This window comes from Acanthopagrus latus, chromosome 9, assembly GCF_904848185.1.
Source record: "Acanthopagrus latus isolate v.2019 chromosome 9, fAcaLat1.1, whole genome shotgun sequence".
Lineage (NCBI taxonomy): Eukaryota > Metazoa > Chordata > Actinopteri > Spariformes > Sparidae > Acanthopagrus > Acanthopagrus latus.
Genome location: NC_051047.1, coordinates 6,499,654 through 6,521,078, shown reverse-complemented (window position 1 = coordinate 6,521,078; position 21,425 = coordinate 6,499,654). Strand labels below are relative to the sequence as shown.

Sequence of the window (21,425 nt, the reverse complement as noted above, 5' to 3'; positions counted from 1 at the left end):
CCTTCACTCATTAGATAAGATAGAACATCTCCCACCCGTCAACCCACATAGCAGAGTTACAAGACCAAACAACAGCAATGTGGTAGCAGGTGGTGTTTTCAAAAAACAGAACAACAAATGCATATGTGAAAACGTCCATTCTGTCTGTCCTGCTGTCTCTTTGTCATATTTCTGGCTGGAAAACAACATCTGTCCCGGCAGCTTCCTGGCTCTCGCTGCTGTTTACTGGTGTTAACAAGTAAAAAACTTAAACTCTACACTATTGTGTTGTTGTAGTAACTATCGCTGGCAAATTATATAAAAAGAAAATGCAAAATCTAATGAGTCTTCAGTGAACTTCTGCCCCAGACAACAGCATCCCTCTCCCGGAGTGAGAGCCGGACAGGGTCTGCTATTTACTGATGGCGACTACGTGATGTCATGTAGAGCAAAAAACTTCTCTTTGTCACTTTCCACGATGCATGGTGGGTAATCATCTCTACCACAACACTTCATAACAGAATCCATATTATTATAAACAGTTGCAGAGACACTTTTAGGTTTACAGGTGAGAAACTGAGGGGAAACACATTTAAAACACACACACACAGTTCTCAATGTATTGATGTGTACCATCACACCTCTGTTGGTTCTGCAGCTCTGGCATGTTATATGAAAACTCACACTTGTTTCAGTGTGAACAAACAAAGGCATATAAAGGCAAGCCGTCTTTGCGACAGTCACTGGGTGAAAAAGGCTAAAGCTAACAACCACAACCTGCTGTGTGCCAAGTGTAGCAAGGATCTGTGCAAGCAGCACGCCTCATCTGCAACTCCTGGTGCTAAACCCTCTCTTTCACGTGGGCACACACACACACACACACACACACACACACACACACACACACACACACACACACACACTAACTCAATCCCTCCCTCTCTCTATTTCTCTGACTCTACATGAATATTCACATAAACTGTTTTGGTTCTGACTGTTCTTTTAAATGCAAATACATTTCGTTCAAAGTGAACTTGTATTGCTTTATATCTCAAAACAAATATTATTTGATAGATATAAGAAGTTAAGAATGTTAAACGTTTGTTAAGATTCTTTACTTTAATCTGACATTGCATTAAAAAATAATCATACATATATCGACCTAAGTAGCATCATATCAAAAACTCATATTCAAAGTGTTAAAATTATTATCCTTACGACCAGAACTTATATTGGTTAAAAACTGTAACTCAGTGAAAGTGAAAAATAATTGGAAGATATAATATTTCCAGAGCTGTTTTAGGAAAAAGGAACTTTAATATACTCAGTCGAGTTTGAAAATCTGACACTGCACAAAAAAATAATAATGCAATGTAATTACCGTTAATGTTAATCACATATCTCAGGCTGTTAATGATATATTTTTGTAAAATCCTCTGCCATTTAGTATACGGATGTTTTTTTCAACAATGGGCTTGCTTAGACAAACTAATGATACGAAGTAATGATACACAGTAAATATGCCAAGTTGCAGAAATTTCAGATAGTAGTTAACATAAAGTCTGTTAATACAATAATGATAAAATGCGGTCTATTTTACAATACGTTAAAACTTTTTAGTCCACATCGTTTCCAACAAATGTTTTCAATACATACATGTTTTCGTGTGTGTGTGTGTGTGTGTGTGTGTGTGTGTGTGTGTGTGTGTGTGTGTGTGTGTGTGTGTGTGTGACTGAGCAGCAGCACCTGTTTGGTCAGCCTCAAATGGAACGCTCCGCTCACGCTCCTATTACGGTCATATTGCGCCTCAATGGGAAGTTGGTGTCACTTTTATTATTGTCCCACTCGAAACACTCATATGCCTCATCTTTTTACAATGATTTACCGAGCTGTGGCACCATATAAAAATACAAAAATACCCGACTTACGATATGCCTCTTTAAAAGGATTTTATTTTAACCCTGGTCGCATTGTGTGCTTATTTTTAGAATGTTCCGGCTATTTGTTTCTGTCGGAGTCGATCCGCCTGCGGTCCTTCTGTTTCCGTGTCTGGGAGGAGAGCAGTGGTGTGATTTTCGAGGAAGCTTTTCATCTATCAAAATGCAGGTCGGTAAAGCTTTATTATACTTTTAATCGCTGTGAATTAGCCATGATGAATGAGTCGACTTACAATCAGTTGATGTCGGTCTTGTGTGTTGAGATAATTTCAGAGGGGAGCTGTGAGACGAAGCTAACAGTGCGGAGCTGGGCGTATCAACAGAGAAGTTAAATGTAGCTCTGCTGTTAGCTAGCCAAGTGTTCAGCCCCAGAAACGTGTCAAAGAGACAACGTTGACATGAGACTACCCCATACCAGAGCTGAAACAGTTTGAATTTAGAAATGTAAGTGTTGACAATATGTCAAACGTTTGCTAATTAGAAACGGTTCGTAATGCTGTACAGCTTTTTAATAAGCCCCACATGATTAAAAGAAAAAAAGAAAAGAAACAGAACTCCGTAACGTCACGTCCTGTCAGACGTTTATACCAAAACTCATTTAGCTGGATTAATGCCTTCTTTATATTAGCCACATAGTGGTTAAGGCAGATGCTCGGGGGGGGCTCTGAACTTTAAACTTAAACTTCACGTGTAGATTTACATGTTATACAAATAATCAAATCTAAACATCAGATGTGAAATGTTTTTTCAGTCTTCCATTTACAAAATGGTAAACATTGCATAGAAGAGCTAAACGATACCCACAGTGACAGTACAGTATGTCTGCTTTGTGTTCTCTCCAGGACCCAAATGAAGACACTGAGTGGAATGACATCCTGAGGAAGAAAGGTATTCTTCCTCCCAAAGAGGAACCTAAAGATGATGAGGAGGAGGAGCTGGCCCTCCAACAGCAGTCTGTTGGTAAGAGAGACAGTTTCAGAATAATATTCCTTGTGACACTCGAATCAATGTACCTGACATAAAATAAATCAAATATCTAATATGATATTTCTGAAAGTTTAGACTGATTTGCAGAACACGCAAATCATTTGATATGACTGTGTCTCTGAAAAGTTAAAACATATGAGGACATGACACTGGAAGAACTGGATGAGAATGAAGATGAGTTTGGTGAAGAAGATGAGGCTGCAATTGAGATGTACAGGTCAGTGAAGGGGATCTATCGATGAGTGTGGTGCAAATGAGCAATTCCCAGTCATGTGTACTTTTCTGGTTACAAAAGTTCTCCAAGTGAATTGGAATCTGTGAAGCTCTGACAGACAATCAAGATTTCAGTAGTTCAAGTCTAACTGAAACTCCTTCACACTGACTGTAAACTGATGTGTGATGCATCTCCTTGCAGAAAGCAGCGTATTGCTGAGTGGAAGGCGACTCAGCTGAAGAATGTGTTCGGGGAGGTTGCTGAAATCTCGGGGCAGGACTACATCAAAGAGGTCAACAAGGCTGGAGACGGCATCTGGGTGGTGCTGTCCCTCTACAAACAGGGGTAGGTCGTCCAAACAAATGGAGTAGTTGGGAAAAAGAAGCTAATATCTAAAAGAACAGGAAATGTTTGAGTTGAGTTTTTGTGTCAGATGGACCATTTATGTAAATAAGTTAAGTTTGCATAGATCTGTACCATACCCGCTGCTATGATAACCTAATTTCCCCTCAGGGATTAAGAAAGTTATCCATCCATCCAGCCATCCATGATTTTTTATTGCCCTTTCTGACCTTAAAAAGCCAAACCCTGGCAGGATGAATTCACCTATTTGTCCTCTGAAAAATATCAGTCAATTAATGGTTTAGTTTAATAACAAAAAGCAACAACTTTCATTATCAGTTATTCACAAATCTGTTGTTCGGACAAAATAGGCAATTTGAAGACATCACAGCATCTTTACCCTGCTGATTCATTCCAAGCACAAAGTGCAGCAGTGACTGGTCTGTCTAATGTTCATTGTTTACTTCTCTTCATCTCTTTTCCCAGCATCCCTCTGTGTGCCCTCATCAACCAACACCTGACTGTACTGGCCAAGAAGTTCCCTCAGACCAAGTTCCTCAAGTCCATCTCCACCACCTGCATCCCAAACTACCCAGACCGAAACCTGCCCACCATCTTCGTCTACTTTGAGGGAGAGATGAAGGCGCAGTTCATTGGCCCACTGGTATTCGGAGGAATGAACCTCAAAGTTGATGGTAAGTTGTGGCTTTTATTCAGAAAAAGACTTTGGACATGCACTTGAAGTCTTCAGCGCCATCATAGTCTATTGAAAGACAGTAATGCTGCTCTGATAACAAAAGTTATGTTTTTTTAAGGAGTTGTTTAATCCAAGTGTGACTGAAATAATGGACATTTATGGTTTCTTAAAATTGTTGTCTCAGCAGATGAAGATGTATATACGTATTAAAGTGTTACGTTTGGTGTTTGATTTGCAATTTAAGTGGCACATTTTAGTCAGACAATTAAGTCAAAGTCTTTTTGCAAGTTATACCATTTCATAAATATTATCTGTGAGCTTAAGACAAACACATTTGTGCTTTAGACTTTACTGGTCGATGTAAAACGCATCACTGCCGTTGCACCAGGGTGGAACAATCACCTCAGTCTCCAGATTTAGAAACCCTGTTCTCCTGTGAGATACAAGGGATTCATCTGGTGGTAATAAGCTTAGTCAACATGGTGTGCCCTAATTTGGCTTTAATGTAAGAGATGTTTGTTTATTCCCTAAAACTCCTGCACTGCAGGTTTAACAATGCATTTGTTAACATAGTAATATTCAGAAAGATGGAAATAATTCAGTGAATATTCTTATAAATCAGAACCAAATGAACAGATCCTTAAACCAGTGACTGTATCAACACGGTCTCAATGGTGTCAGTATATTGTATCATTTCATGCTCAGTTGACAGATTATCAGACACACTTAGCTCAAATGAATGCAGTCTAATAAAACAGCCCTGAATATCATTCTACCTTCAACCCAATGGTCAGAATAATATTGACAATGTAGTTTCTGAAAATCACAGATATGTTGCAACTTTTTCTTTTAGGTTCAGTTTTCAATTTTATGTTGTGACAATGCTGTGCTTATGGTCTGGTTTGGTTTAGGCATAAAAACGACTTGGTTAGGATTGGGGAAAGATCATTTTTTGTCTTACCTAGTTCTGTTCACAGACACAGCTGGAAAATCTCCCAGTGTCTCTTCTAAAATATCTGGTTCTGTTGTCACAGACACAGTAGAAATCTCCTGATGTCTCTTTAGAAACATCTGCTTTTGTTGCACTCACATGACTGTAAGATGTCCCAGTGTCTCATTAAAAATATCCAGTGGATTCGCACTTACAAATGCAGAAACATCATCAGCTCCACCACCCTACATGGAAGTGAACTCATTTACATGTAATGTGATGTGACACGTATTGTAGAAATGTTGATATGTGTGGCATTAATTTTCTACCTTTCAGGGTTAAAATTCAGTGTTGTAGTGAGGTGTTGACTCATCTTCAAGCTGTAGTTTGAGGTGTATTGATTATCTGTACACCACCAACAGCATAGCAGTCGCATCCTGTTCATTTGCTCATATTTTGTAAGCTGAGTGTTTTTTGTATTTGTCCTGTCTGTCCCATCCAGAGCTGGAGTGGAGGTTATCAGAGAGTGGGGCGGTGAAGACGGACCTGGAAGAAAACCCCAAGAAACAAATCGAAGACAAGCTAATGTCATCGATCAGATGTTCGCTTCCTGCAGGAAAGGACAGTGACTCTGAAGATGAGGACTATTAGAGAAAAAAAAACGTATGTCACTGCCAACCAGAAAGGCTGTGATGGCGCCACATGAGAAACACTCAAAGGACCTTGATGTATCTGACAATGATTTGAGCAGGGAAAAGGGAACGGCATCTCTATCAATATACAGGCATCATGTTCTGTGCTTTCATACAGGGCTCAGTCCAGTTTAGGGGCTCTTGGACGGGACACTTGGCTGCAGAGAATCTAACCTTTGGCCCTGTTGTTGAATCACCCAGCGTCCTTTACATCTCTGAACATCCGACTGAGTCTATACAGAAACATCAACGACAAACTTTTTTTTATCACGTTTAATGATAATTATGTCACAAAATGTACATGTACATTTAAATCTTTTGCTCCAGTGATTGGTGCCTGTTGTTTTTTTCTCATATTCTCATTTTTTTGGAATCCGTGTCACTGTTGATTATAAAGAACTTTCATAAAAGATAATTGTATGTTGTGTTTGTATTTTGTGACACTCGTGTCTGATGTAACAGCGCAACGTGCCAGATAAGTGCTCTGGATCAGTTCACAGACTATACACTGATTGATATTCGGAAGCAGGAAGACACACAGCAGCCATGGCAGTGCATTTCAATATCTTTTTTCATCTGTACAATAATTTATTTTCTGTTCACAAAATACCATGTTTCTGGGTAGGGAGACATGTCAGAGATGCTGTGTGCCGCTGGGCCGGTCGGGTGCCGGCTGCTGCTCTTCTGTTGATTCTGATTTCCTGTTGTGTTCTTGTACATCTTTCTTCTACAGCATCCCCTCCGGCAGCCCTCGAATCTTCTGTTTCATTAGAGAGAAAGAGAGGTCAGTGTCAGCAGTAAATCCCCCCATGAACAGCGATGCCATCTAATGTGATTTGCACCGTCTCCCCTAATTACTGGTTCACTACTTCTTTTCCTCCCGCAAAGGTTGCAGAGAAGGAGTGGAAGTTTCTTTGAGTTTGTCTGTTGTTCCTCCCTGAGGTGTTTCAACATCATCCTGAATTTCCTACCAAGTGACCTTTGGTTGGGACATGTCTAATAGGTTTTAAGATGAGGCTGAAAGATAATGGTCTGCTATGCAAATGGAGGCAAGTTATCGCTAATCTGTGATATTTGTTATTTAAAAACAGGATCATTTGACCTTTTTAAGCCTCTAACAGTCATTCACATGCAGGGCTGTACGCTTAGTTTCACAAGGACACAACACGGTTACAAAAAGGTGTGTGTTATAATTGGTTTCATGAAATTGCTTTGTGTGATTTCCGTGATTATAGTTCTTAAAATCATGTTGAGTTTCCTTTGATAGACACCCCATACATACATACATACAAGTTGCTGCGTAGCTTACATTTTTATTGCCATTTAGAGATAACTTCCTCTTGGCATATTGATGTATTTATCCTGTGCCTAACACAAAACCAAAAGAAAAACAGGACATCTCAGAAGGAAATTTTCTTTGTGTCGTCAATAAATGAGACAGGCTTGTAAATCTCGAGTATGAAATGTTGCCTTAAGTTGTGTTTCCACTGCAGGCGCCTGGCTCTGCATGAAGCACACGGACATTAATGTTAACCCCTGAAAAAGTCCCTGCTCCAGGGTAGAACTTTCCAGAAGTACAGGAACTTTAGGAGTAGCTGAGTAAACCAGTTTGTTTTCTGTTCATTGTCCTTTGGCACATCAACATGGAGCTACAGAAGAATGGCTACGACAGTTGGGCTGACGATGATGCGTGATGATGATGATGGCTGAAAAACAGCCGTTACTGATTTGTCTTCCTTCACGAGTCTTAAGAGTTCAGTAGAAAAGCAGACAACAAAGTTCTGGTTTTAGTGGCAGGTGTGCTTGGTTTGAGATGTGGCCCTTATTTTCTTCTAGTGCTTACGGTTTCGACACACATCTATTTGTGGGCCGACATGTTTTTGCGTGATTTCTGCGTTACCCAGGCTGCTCTCTGCCCTGTCTCATCCTCTGCGTATACACTCACAATATCTCTGAAACATTTAAACACATAGCTGACAGCTGAAGTGTTCTCACCAGTAGTAGCACCTTCTTATTCCTCCTCTGGGAGAGCTTGGGGAGAAGTCGCATCAGAGGATGAACTGAGTGAGTCTGCTGGAGTAAAGGGGAGAAATAACTTAGAGAGGAATTAAAGCAGAAGTGATGACCCACCTTTTTTATTCAGTGTGTCATTTTATGTCCAAGTACAAGATTCTTCTTTTAGGCCATTTAACACAGAGGTCTGCTGCCCTTGTCAGTCTCTTGTCACAGATCTAATGGAGGTTATAGATTCTTTTAACCTCTCAGGCTTTAAAAGTGCCCACACAATCAAAGGGCCACACACCCTTGTCTTAAGAACATCTGTGTGTCTGATCACAAACTGTTTCTTTTCAGTGTGGTTGTACCACTTTTACACAGATCACCAGTCCACCACTGGGTTTTTTAAATGTACATCTGCTAGCAAGACATTTCTTTCATCTCTTTAAATTCCTACTTCAACACTGAGGAGCCGGTCTCACTTTTTCATCACGCCTGTCAGACTAGCTGAGACTCTGCTGCCGCCTACAGGGTCAAACAGCCCCGGCTAAGCCAAGCTACACAAGAATGAAAAAGACTGGATTATATTATTTTATGCGATCTGGAGAGACGCAATGCAGAATTATCAAAAGGCAGTGAAAGGAGCAAGAGCATGTTTTTATTCTAATTAATTTTTATCAAACCATTCTAACCCTGGAGATTTATTTAAAGTTTTAGACTCAGTCACCGCTCCCTGCCTTGGTCCTTTTATCAATGCCTCGCAAGAGAAATGTGAGATATTTCAATTTTTTTACAATAAGCTTAATGACTTGAAACAACAGATTGCTCCCCAACCAGGGCGCACATCCTTATATATCATTAGCAATTTAAAACTTATTTTATTGTCATTTTAATCACAAATTTTACACATGAAATGAACAGAGTCACACCTGTTCCAAAGCCAAGGGATTAAAGTATTCTGATGTGATTATTCAGTTTCTGGCTCCGCGATGCAATAGAAGAGAGATCATTTAAAATATTGAATTTTTCAATACTTTTTATAACACTCAAGAAGTGTTGTTGTTGTTGTTGTTGTTGTTGTTGTTTAAACAAAGATATTTAGTCTAGGTTAGTTTTTTCCATTTTTCAGAGAGTTGATCTCCTCGGATCAAGTCAACATAAATGAAGCAAAAACTTGGTGAGATCAGTGACATCAACTTAAAACCTCTAGAAAAAGGCTGAATGAATTAGGACGATGACACCAGCGGTGGCGTGTCTGTCCCTCTGCTCACCTCATGCTGTACAGCTCCAACAGAGTTGCGTGCTTTAGAGTAATGAAACAGGAACTGAAAAAAAGAAAGAAAAGTCAGAAAGTCAGGATGTCATTGAGCTGCTGGGGGAAATATTAGAAGCGGAAACACAAATAGACAGAACTAGATTCAAGTACTTACTCTTTTGAAAACATTCTGGACTTGCTCCTGTGGGGAAACATAAATTCAGTTTAAGTAGATCACATTTTAATATCTCATGGTTGGTTTTTCTGGTGTGGATATTCCTGATGGCTGCACCACAGCAGTTTCTATTTACAGTCCCTCTCACTGCAGAACTGTTATAATTAACATTCATTATTGTCACGACGTGGACACAACAGCAACTCCTGCGTAACATCAAGAATTATTCTCTCAGAGAAGAAAATTGGAAACCAATTGCTTTGTTATGGACATGTTGATTGAACTCTCTGAAGTCACAGCTAACAGAGGTGCTGTGTTATAGTGTGTTGCTGTTGTTTGGTCTGTCACCTGCACTAAGTTCTGCCTGAACTTTCAAAATGAGACGTACAGAACGATTCTACCCACACACTCTTCATTCTTCTCTGTCCTTTCCCATTGACACACACAGCACACACGTTACTCTCCTCATCACAGTTTCTACTTCGTGTAGCTTTCGCTGTTTATATTTCTTCCTTTTTTTCAAACTGTTATGCTTTTAAAAACAACTTTATCCTCGCTGTCATTGCAAATGCTTTTAACATTGAAAACAGTTCAATACGTAGTTGATTTGTTAGATATTTAATGTTTTTTGTTTTTTTCTCTCAGTTGAGAAATAAAATTTCATAGGTCCAAGTCAAACTGGGACAAATCATTATCTGCTCTCTCTCTCTCGTTATAAATCACTGTGCCACACTGCTGTGAAAGGAGAGGCCTCTGCGCTCGCTCTCTCAGCTGTTTTCTCACCTGCTCGCTCCCTCTCCATATGTGAAAAACAACACATATTTCATATTTATTTAGTTTGCTATACCAATCACAAAACTCAGCCTGTTGTACCCAGCCTCCTATAGTTCCACCTGGATGGATGGACAAGTCCAACCTCTGCCTTGAATAGTAGAATCAAGACACAGATTTCTTAAAAAAAAAAAAATAAATAAAAATCTGCATTTCTTTTAAAAACATGGAATTGCTTCTAATCACTCTGATTAACAACACTGCAGATAATCTGCACATTAATCACTGTAAACAACCAGACCATCACTGAACAAGCACAGGGCTGATGGGAAATGTACATCAGTCCTCTGGAACTCGAATGATAGTGGCACAATTGCCTTGTGTTTACAGTCATTGCATTATTAAGATGGCGCTGTTTATTTAGGCAGTGAAATGGTGTGCGAATGTTAAGTAATTCTGTATGCTTAATATAATATTATATATATATATATATATATATATATATATATATATATATATATATATATATATATATATATATATATATATATATATATATATATATATATATATATATATATATATATATATATATATATATTAAAGTGACTGTTTCAGTGTTTTTGGTGTTTGTTCTCCACCCACCTCATTCTGGTCTCTCCACGAAACATCATTAAAATCCTCACTTTGGACGCCTCGCACCTGTAGACGAACAACACTCCTCATTATGAATTGATAATGGTGCCACACCTCTACTGACAGCACTTTTTTCTTTCCAGCTCTATTTGAACAAATCTGTTTTTACTCACAAAATAAAAATAGTACATTATTCATTGGCTCAAACATCACATATGGACATGTGTCCCGACAAGGGAGACTATAAACATAACTTCCTTACCTTTCTTAACACTATCCCATCTTCCCACTGATCCAAAGGACTGGCATCTGAGTGAGGAGCACAAGTGAGGAATATAATCAGACATACTGAAAATGTGTGCTATATCTCTTTTATTCTATACAAACATCATGATAATATCTATATAAATATATCTATATCTATATATCTATATCTCTCTCTCTCTCTCTCTCTCTCTCTCTCTCTCTCTCTATATATATATATATATATATATATATATATATATATATATATATATATATATATATATATATATATATATATATATATTTGGACTACAATAACACTATAACAGCTGTTAAGGACAGGAGGTGTCCACAATAGTGACATAGCAACTCATAACCTCATATAGTGTAATACGTTTTTTTTTTTTTTCAGTCTCTTTAGAACTGACAGTATAGAATTGGTTCAATACAAAATATATATACTGACTTTAAGAATCAGCCTATATAAGCAGCTAGGTCAATATGTAACAACTGGCCATAGCAAAGTGAATTTTGATCAACATGATAGTGTATGATTGATTTACTGTCTTTAAAGCGTGTTGATGTGCACTCGCAGGTAATATTCAGACCTAAAGAGTGTGACCAGCTGAAAGTGTTGTTCTTGGTGACCTCCAGTGGTTGTTTCTCATCTAGATGCAGTGATGCTGATGTGCAGCCCAGATGTGTTCAGTGTTCCTGACATCACTGTTGCTGTCAGAGCGGTCTAATAATAGAATCTCATTTTCAGAGATTTGAATTTCAGAATTTCAATATTTGTTGAATTTCATTTTTGTGTGAAGTGTGTTGTTTCCCCCACTTGATGAATAAAGCTACTAACTACACAAAACAGTGATTAACCTAAAAAATACAATGCTGCTGTAACAGTTACTGAAAGTGAGTATATGAAGTCATTGACATTATCTCCACTTGCATTTACTACTACATGAAAATGCTGTTTAGACATCATACTGTATATAATGATGTAGTACAATAACAGAAGCATCCAGAATACATCTTCTGCCACTGCTTTCCTCTCTAACTAGGCCTATATTATAAAAGGTTTATATATTGTAATGATTATCAAATACTTTTCAGTGCTTTACATGCCAGTAATAAACTAACAAGGATATCTTATAGTAAATGTAAATCCTCTCCTGGCGTAACATTACATTTCCTTTAATTCGTCCAAGGAGCAGTACAGCTGTACCGTTCACTCTCTGAAAACCAACAGCAGACCATCCAGATGAAAAGTAAATTACAGTAACTGTCACTAAAATAGACATCTCCAGACAGGGTGGCTTTCTGTAAGATGAATCACTTCCTAAATACCATGTAACAGCTGACTTGGTGGCATATTAGAAAATCATTTGTTTTCAGTTTATCATTTGTAATCTTCCCTGAATCTGCTGTACTTTATGGCAGACATGGTGTGGCGTAGTTCAACAGCATTTTTCAACCACAGAGGCAACTTCAGTTGTTCAGCATAATATGATAATGCATTCATAAGACGTTCCTCCTTTAAATGACCCATTGAGTGTTCGGTTGTAACAATGTTAACACGCTGTAATTGATTTCACAGATTCTCTGCAGCTCATTTCCAGTCGACTGCCAAAGCAAACACACCGTGTCCCCAAAGACCATTTACACCAACCAGGCTCTCACAACCTGGCAACCCAAGTGTTCTCCTTATTAACTGCTTATTACTGATCCATGAAATAATAATAATTGATCTAATAGTAACTAATGAAGACATCAGTAACAGTGCTGTGTGCCTTGTTAGACTGTAAACACATCAGTCCTTTTAACACTGTTAAATGTTCATCTTAATGTAGGCGGAAAATGAAGGGAGGAGACAAAGAGAGGAGATCCTGATGTATCCAACAACAGTCTAGGACTCATGCCCATGGTTCTACATTCATACAACCCCTGAATCTTAAAATATACTTTAAACATATGTGTGATTTGAGAGATTCTAAAGATATTTCTAAGCTTTTCTTGCTATACAGAGTCTCAGTGTAAGGTTTTTACTTAGACTCAACTTGACCGTACTTCATTTAAACTAGATGATAGATTAAATAATGTTTGTCCACGACGAGCTGTAATTTCCCGCATGTTTGTTGTTTTCTGTTTTCTAACACAGAGTGAACTCAAGCCAGAAACAAGGAGACAAAACCCACATTAAAGGGCCAATATGTAATTTGTGACAACATCATTTCCAGGTAGACCACATTCATATACGACCTGACAATTTCCTCAAAAAACTAATAAAAATAAATAAATAAATAAATCTGTTTATAAGTTGCATTTACAAACAAACCAATATTCAGTTTCAAGTCAAAAAACAAAACAAAACAAAAAAAAACAACCTTCCCATCAGTTTCAATAAGATCACCCACCTGTTGTGCTCCAAGGTCCAAGAAACCCGAACAAACATAAAAGAAAAAGTTGTTGCACCGTTGGCAGAGTCATGTCTCCTTGTTTCCTCCCTTAATTCCTCTCCAGGCTGCTGTGTGGTCTGAACGCCGTGCCCTCTGCACGCAGCAGTTTAAAAGCTCACAACCTTGTGGGCTGACAGGCATCCTCTGATGACCAATCACGCCGACCCGGTCGCCGACAGAGCCGCACCCTCCACCCCCACCTCTCTCCCTCTCTCCGTCTCTCTATCTCTTACTCACTCTGGAAAGGAAATGGATGATACCCCTGATGAGAAGCAGCTAATGAACTACATTAACTGTCAGGGAGGGAACGGTTTTATAGAGACTCTTGCTGTAAAATCTTTGTTTTTAGGAATCTGAAGAAGAGAACATGCTTTGTTGTGAGGTGAAGAAATGAGGTGCTGTTTGTGTTTTACTGCACATTATATGATGATTTAAGGGCTGCAGATATTCACAGTGAAGCGTCCCTCATTTCCACTGGCCTTCTGGTGTATGGCTATCAAAAAACACTTTGAGGATTTTATCAGCAGAGGGCAGGAGAGAGAAAGTTCTGTGTGAATTATTTATGAAGAAGACAACACTGTAAAGGTATTCCTCATGTCTTATACATGTGGTCAGGGCAGTTGTACATAAATAAAAAATAAATAAAAATAAACACATAAATAATAAAGCAAACAGTGAGTCACAGTGACGTGGCCAGGTTTTATAGGAATTGTATGCAGACTGACTGCCATGATGTGACTGGTTTATAGTAATGCAGTGGGAGTAAGAGCGAAGCAAGGATGATTCCCAGCTTTGAGCACCACAGTTTACTCAAATAGGTTGCTTGCGTCTTTTGACGCGGGGTTGTATGAAGAACTTTGCCCAAGTCAGCGTGTTACCTGCAGTAGATGACCATCAGCTCTCCACATAGGCCGGAAGATATGCGACAAATATGAGGTCAGTTGTTCACATTTTCAGAGATGGAGCCTTCACAAAAAAAAAAAAAAAAGAAAACGCCATGGCAGCCATTTTACTTTCCGCCATAACTGAACTGTGTATTTTGCACCATATCTCCTGAACCAAACATGAGAACACAGGGAACTTTAGGTCTACCCCAATGTCTTGACGGTCAAGGGATTACAATGATGGTGAACGCCAGCTGAATAGGCTCGTACCACCAGTCTACATCTGGTGAGCCAGACCACTAGTTTCCTGCCAGACTGTCAAACTTACAGTGTCACTTATACACTTGCTATCCAGCCACCAGAACACTGAATACGTGTACTCTCAGTTAAACCTGTTTGGAAATGCTCACTGAACCCTTCCTGTCTGCCTAGACAATCTGTGTCTGGGTCCTTCACTTGTTCTCACCTGTGCGACAACCCAGTGCTCATAGCATCTCACTGAGTATCTCATCTACACCTGGCGCCATGCTTACCCTCACTTATTTCTGGGAGGGAGATTGGTATGGTTTTCCTGGAGCGCTCCATCTGCAGCTACATTTTATTTCCAGTCAAGATGGGCTCTTCACTGCTGGACAGCCTTGTCAGGCTCCCGGCTCCACTTCCTGAGTCATCTGATGGTTTTCCAGAACATGTCTGAGGCAAACTAGAACTTATTTTTTTCTCTTCTGACCCTCTAAGCTGCTGACCAGCTTCTACCTCTCTCCTCCAGATGACTCTTTATTGAGCCTCGAGATGAACTTCTGGACACAGCTCTGAGCAGCCACCACAGCCATGGAATTTCATGTGGATTGATTGGAGTGAAACTGACGATTCGACAGCGCTTTTTGTTGCCTCATGCAATTTATTCTAACTTCTAGCATTACCTGCCCAGGCTAAATGAGCAATTTGACAAAATGTGTTACATTTCCATTATAACAATATTAATGAGTGTGCATTGCCTCTGATACATTAATAAATATATGAGTGAGTCAGACAGCCTGATCCAGTGGTGCTGTTGTACTGAACTGAGCAGGTGACAGACCTGATGTCAGGCTGTGCACTGACACTGTGGACACTGTTCTGTATGCTGCTGTTCAGGGATTAACTGCTCAGATCAGGTGGACTGGACTCTGAGATGCATTTATTCACCTTGATGCATTAAACCAGGGTACCACTGACACCAAAGTCTGAACTTCCTATGAAGAGTAAAGGTCACCCAGCTTGGCTTTATGACAGGCTGCTAACTGCAGGGAATATAAGAGTGACTAACAAGGTTTTGTAAAAGATTTTGATTTATATTCTAGGGTAGGTATGTCTGATCTTTGGCCTTATTTTCCTTTTCCCACCATTTCGACTGTTGTTTTGCTTAGAACATGTAGCACTTCTTCTCCTGTGTCTGTCCATTATCAGACTTTGTGTTTTTTTATAATCTATAAAGCAGGTTTAAAAGCAGTAAATACCATAAATGCACTTTCACTGTTTGAGAGAGAGAGAGATTTTTACAACACAGTACGACATGCTGGTGAAGAAGATGGGACATTTAACATAAATGTTAATGCTGCTCCGTGCCCTCTGGATGTGTAAATAACTGATTGCTAACTCATTTGAGGCAACAAAAAGATATTCTGAATAAAAGCTTGTACCTTGTACACTTTTCTGTAAACAAATCAAATGGATTTTGAATCTACATAACGTAAATCACATCTGTAACCTAAACAGACCTACTCAGGCTGATTGAGGCACTTTCCCTGTCTTGTGGCAGAGATAACAAAAAAAAAAGAAAGAGCAATAAACTCAAACATGTTGACTCTTGAATCTTCCCAGTGTGCAGCACATTTGATGATCTGGTAATCACAAGCCATCTTGTATGATTGGCCGGCACACAAAAACAAAGGAAATAGAACACTCGAGTCACAGAGAAGAAGAAGAAGTAAAATAGCCTCTTATTCACTTTCTCATTTTGAAAGATGGACAGTGATGGCCCCGATCTGAGAAACATATTGTACATTGAAATAACTAAAACAGCAGTTTTACCGTCAGTTTTGTTTGTCTATATACTGTCACATGCATTTACACATTCATGTGTTTCTTGTGCTGCACTGGAGAAACACCACGTGGCAAATAACATGTTGAGTCAGGCGGTCAGTGACGGTGATGGCGAGTGAGTTTGAGCTTTATTTCTCCAGGTGTCCAACATGTTCCTTTTGTCAGAGTTAAGAAGGTTGTTCAGTAATGAAGAGCAGCCAAGACTAAGTTACATTTTCATAAATTCAGCCCTAAATAATAAATATATAGAAGCATTTAATCTGCCTCTGAGAAGCAAGACCTGAGAATGGCAAAATCAAAAACATTAAGAAATAAAAAAAAAAATAAGTAAACTAGGGACCATTTTGAAATGGGATCACTGAACATGTTGACGTTTGGAGGCATGAGTACTCTGTAGTGGTTTCTACATTATTACATGTAGAGGAGTATTCAGTACTCTCGGGACGGACCACACCCAAGTCAGGTACATGGCTGTCAAGTTTTGTAACTTGAATGTGGGCCACGGGCCTGAAGTGTGAAGGGGCCACCTCCCATTGTTTCACCCCTTGCTCAGATCATACTTATCTTTTAAATTTTGATCTACTACTGAAACAGCTGAACACAGCTAAAAAGAGCAGATGTCTGAAAGTACAAACATGGACACTGGAGAGGGACTAAATCTCAAACTACAGAGATTCAGTTGTTGTGAGCACGCTACAAAACGCCTGTCTGTCAAGTTTTCCTGCACAGACATGAGCTGAGTTATTGCAACACAGGCTCGTCTGAGGGGGAGAGGGGACATCAGCATGGGTTGGATGTGGTGTCAAGACATACCACACAACACAGTAAAAACAAATATATGATCATGAACAGTCTTCATTTCCGCTGCGCTGAATTACAGGCTTCTCTTACGTTAGCTAGTGGTTAGCTGATGTTCGTTAGGGATCTTGTTTTTTTTCCAACTCTAGGTGAGAATTGAACAAATCAGCTCTTATGTTTTCTATTCAGACAGATGTGTAACTTTGCAGCTGCTAGCTGTGGGATGCACTCACAAGCAATAGAGCATTATGGTAAAACGTCCTGCAGTCTGGTGGCTTCCAGCACAGCCTTTTCGGTTGATTGGTTTGTTGAAGCAGCTGCTTCATCACTGTGAATGTTTTGTGGTTTTTCGGATGTTCTGATGCTGGATATTCCCTGATTGCTGCCTCTGTAAGTGTGTTTGATTTGCGGCTGCATCCTCCTAAAGTGTGAAAGTGTTGCTGTCTGATTGCATATGATTGTGCAAATAAACACAATGTTCTCCTTCATTGTGCCACAGACTTAAAACAAGCAAGAAGAGCACAGACACATCCTCTGCATCTGTGTCCAGTATGTTGGACTGGTTAAAGGATAAGACTGGCTAATGTGCCACAGAGATCAGCTGTTTTGAGCCACAGTGTCGCACAGGTTCCTTCTTTACCATGAACATACACACACTGCACTTGATCTTGGCTCTATTCCACACACACTGTCACACTGCTGCAAGACACACACACTTCGCAGCAAGGGCCAAATATGTATTAGGGTGTCCAGATTATTTGTAAAAATGACTTTACCTCTTACCATATATCTAGAGGCCATTAACAAAAATATACACATTCTTAAGGAATCGATGGGCTGGAGTACCACAAACAGGGAAAGCTGTGACAGCCAGTCGTGGTTTTGTGCTTACTGGGGTAATTTCAGCTCAGGTCGCTGCATCAGCTGCACCACTGGCCATTTGTTTTTAACATCTAACAATATTAACAAATAACATGTAGCTGCTTAAATTTAGTGTAGAACGTGGTCGTTTTGAAGCACTCGGGGACAGCGGGACATTGTGGAACCAGTAAAATTGGAACATTTTAAACACATTATTTTTTCTCAAAGTGTGGCTATGAAAGGTAAATACAAACACATCAGACTAGCAAGTCCATATAACAACTGTTAACTGGCTCATTCTGACAGAACCTATTCATGACTTAACAGAACAATTACAACTGAGTAAATTCAATTTTTAGAAGCAGATCGTCAATACACCAAATGTTGCAGATTAGTGTTGTGCTTTTATCAGCCTACACAATATAAGCCTGTTGTTAGCTTTGCAGTCACCTGTCTGTTACCATAGCATTAGCTAATTAGCTAATCAAAAAATAAAGCTTACATGTGTTTCAACCCAGCACTCGCAAGTGCTCTGCCAGTGAATTTCTGCTAGAAAGAAACATTATGGGTACAGGGGCCTCTACACTAATGAGCTTCATTTTCTGTATGCAAATTTAGATGACATTTTCCAAGTGAAAAACAACTTTCTAACAACTGCTTCTCATAACAAGCTGCCAGGAATAATATTATTTCTGTCTAAACATTTAATATTTAAGGTTCCAGTTGGGTGGGAGCCAACGGGAGCTCAGCTACCATGAAAGCCATAAAATCATAGATCTGTGGGGTCACCAATACATTACCAACAGCTGTTATTCTGACAAATGTAACTTAATGTAATGAGTATTGTAACATTAATGATATAAATAATAATGTTAAAAGAAACATGTCTTCCAGAGGAAATACGCACCATGGTCTCTCTGAACGAGACTGACAGTGATCACATACATTAAGTCTCTCTCTCTGGGCTGTTGTAAATTATTGTTGTTGGTGTGTGTGTGTGTGTGTGTGTGTGTGTGTGTGTGTGTGTGTGTGTGTGTGTGTGTGTGTGTGTGTGTGTGTGTGTGAAAGTTGTGGACTTGGACCACCTAGTTGCTAGTAACAGCTATATCCTAGACTCCTTTACTCATCGCAGGGCCCTTCACTGATGGCAGAGGCTGCAAAGTGCCATGCAAGGTGCCAACTGCACACCAGGAGCGATTTGGGGTTCAGTATCTTGCTCAAGGACACTTCGACATGCAGCTTAGCTCAGCCCGGGAGAGCTGGGATTTGAACCAGCAACCTTCCAATGGCTAGTCATCATGCTTTACCTGCTCAGCTACAGCTGCCCCACCTCGTCGGTGCCCCCTTTGGCATTTGGTACAAATACATAATACATTACAATAACACATTAAGATACCTCTTTTCTTGTCAGATGTAACTTTGGCGACACATCGCTGTAAAAGCCTGTCACTTCTTCAGAGACAGAAGAAAGTAGAGACAGTCACCAGACTCCCCTAAAAAAATGCTCTATTTTGAGACGTGCTGAACTGTATGAACTTTGTGAAACTCTGTCTCCAACGCCTCCTTAACTATGTAGGCCAACTTGTTCATTCAGCAAAATGTGGTAAAGTGTAACCAACTTAACACTGTTTGAAACATGTTCATTCGTTTTTTCTGTTTTTTCACAGATGTTAAATATGTCAATTCCAATTTCAAAGGCACACAGTAAATGCTCAGCTAAGATGAAGAGGCTCCAGCTGTGCACAACCATATTAAGTCATACTGTTTTTCGAATACTTAAAGGAATATATCCACACACACAGAGTGGTTGTGCTGGGAGATCTGCATATCATAGAAGAGTAGGCTGCTGGCCCTGGTAGAGGTCTGCGCTCTCCCTCTCCCTTCCAGTTTCTTCATTGCTTCTTTTGTCAGAGTGTTTATCACGCTCTAGCGTTAATGAGCGAGTCCGTATCACTTTGTGGTTGAGGCACATCAATGCTCTTCCCCTTATTAACCCCATAACTCAGGTCCACCTGCCAGCAGACCTCACCTTTAAAATGACCCAGACTGTCGCCTCTCACAGGGTCGATGCAGCTCAACTGCAGCACAGGGACCGTTAAAGCACACACAATTCAAAGGGCATTGCTCAACACTTTTCGATGGGCGTGATTTGTGATCAAATAATGTCTTCACTGAAGAAAGTGCACAACTGCTGAGTTCACTCAGGAGTGGCAATTTCAAATTTTCCCTTTTCCTCTACCTTATTCTGCTTGTTAATGCAGAGGAGAAGACATTGGTTGGGGCACAATTCTACCAATCCCTCTGATAAAAATGTGAGGTCACTGTACAGGGTAAAAAAGATATAAGGCTGAAAACAACAAACACGTCAGGAGGCCCAGCGCCTCACACACATGCTCTCGTGCTACAAGGCATCAGATGTGTTTAATTAATGTCAGTACCTCATTAAAACAAAACAAAACGAATGAACCTCCTTTACCAGGAGACTGTGAGTGTAGGCGCATTGGATCGCACAACATGTTTGCTGTTGTGTCTCTCATAACCGTCATGGTGGAGCCGGTCACAGTTGGAGCGTATTGTTCAGCAGTAGGTCGAACATACTGCGAGGGACAGATGCCTTCAATGAACACACAGTGACCAGCGTGGCTCAGTCAGCGTGAGTCAGAGGACAGCAGCAGCCTCCTCTACAGTGGGAAGGCGTAAACAAGTGAGCACAGAGGACCGTGGCTCATACGCTGCAGGTGGATGAAAGAACAAAGCAACATGAAAGAAGATGAGACGTTTTCCGATCATCTCCCATGTGCCAACACTGTATGATGTCATCGTATATGTGGGCTGGAACACAAAAAGACAAAATATCCGGAAACACACAGTTAATGAAAGTAAACTGATCATCCTTTCGAACTTTTTTTTTTTTTTTTTCTTGAGGAATGATTAAAAAAAAAAGGTTTGGTTTGATAAAATCAAGCCAACTGTTTGTGAAGATGCTATGATGATTTAAAGCTGCAGTTTTGAGAAAAAATCAAGTGGACTTAGTCAGAAAATTTGAATGATATAGCTCCCAGGTCCCTCCTTCCTCTCTGCTGCCTGCAGCCCTGCCTTCAGAGCCCCCCCAAAGCACCAGCAGGCTTGTAACCATGGTAACAGAGGATGCCAGATAACTAAGACCACGGCAGACTACCCAGTTTGCACTGCAAGCGGAAGTGGGGGCTGCCAGCAGCATATGCAGGAGAGTGATCGATACTTATCACACACTCTCCTTGGCTCTGATTGGTTGTATTAAGCTGGGAGCGGTGGATTCTTGCCAATCAAATTACAGCCACTGGCTGGAGCCACAGACAGTTGATTTTTACACAGCGGACCTGTAGCTTATTCTACTGTCAGATCATGATGACAATTTTAGCAAATATAGTAAAAAAAGTTACAGACTACAGCTTTAATTCTGTATTCATTATCATACTCCTGCATGTGTGAGCATTTGCCAAGT

At 39.9% G+C, this 21,425-nt stretch overlaps 2 protein-coding genes across 3 annotated transcripts; one reads left to right on the top strand and one right to left on the bottom strand.

Moving 5' to 3' along the window:
• Window positions 1-1,941: 1,941 nt before the first annotated feature.
• Window positions 1,942-6,189, top strand: pdcl3 (phosducin-like 3). The gene is made up of 6 exons (XM_037110545.1): window positions 1,942-2,085; window positions 2,759-2,876; window positions 3,030-3,120; window positions 3,319-3,462; window positions 3,946-4,154; window positions 5,590-6,189. The coding sequence occupies exons 1-6, from the start codon at window positions 1,969-1,971 to the stop codon at window positions 5,736-5,738; spliced, it is 828 nt and encodes a 275-aa protein (XP_036966440.1). The 5' UTR covers window positions 1,942-1,968; the 3' UTR covers window positions 5,739-6,189.
• Window positions 5,741-13,396, bottom strand: nms (neuromedin S). Of its 2 annotated transcripts, none has more exons than XM_037110547.1 (7): window positions 13,272-13,396; window positions 10,874-10,920; window positions 10,621-10,677; window positions 9,205-9,231; window positions 9,046-9,099; window positions 7,775-7,852; window positions 5,741-6,539 (listed from the first exon to the last, which is right to left on the bottom strand). In XM_037110547.1, the coding sequence occupies exons 1-7, from the start codon at window positions 13,342-13,344 to the stop codon at window positions 6,507-6,509; spliced, it is 369 nt and encodes a 122-aa protein (XP_036966442.1). In that variant the 5' UTR covers window positions 13,345-13,396; the 3' UTR covers window positions 5,741-6,506. The 2 variants fall into 2 exon arrangements, with proteins under 2 accessions (XP_036966442.1, XP_036966443.1); XM_037110548.1 differs by having other exon boundaries at window positions 7,775-7,849.
• Window positions 13,397-21,425: the final 8,029 nt, after the last annotated feature.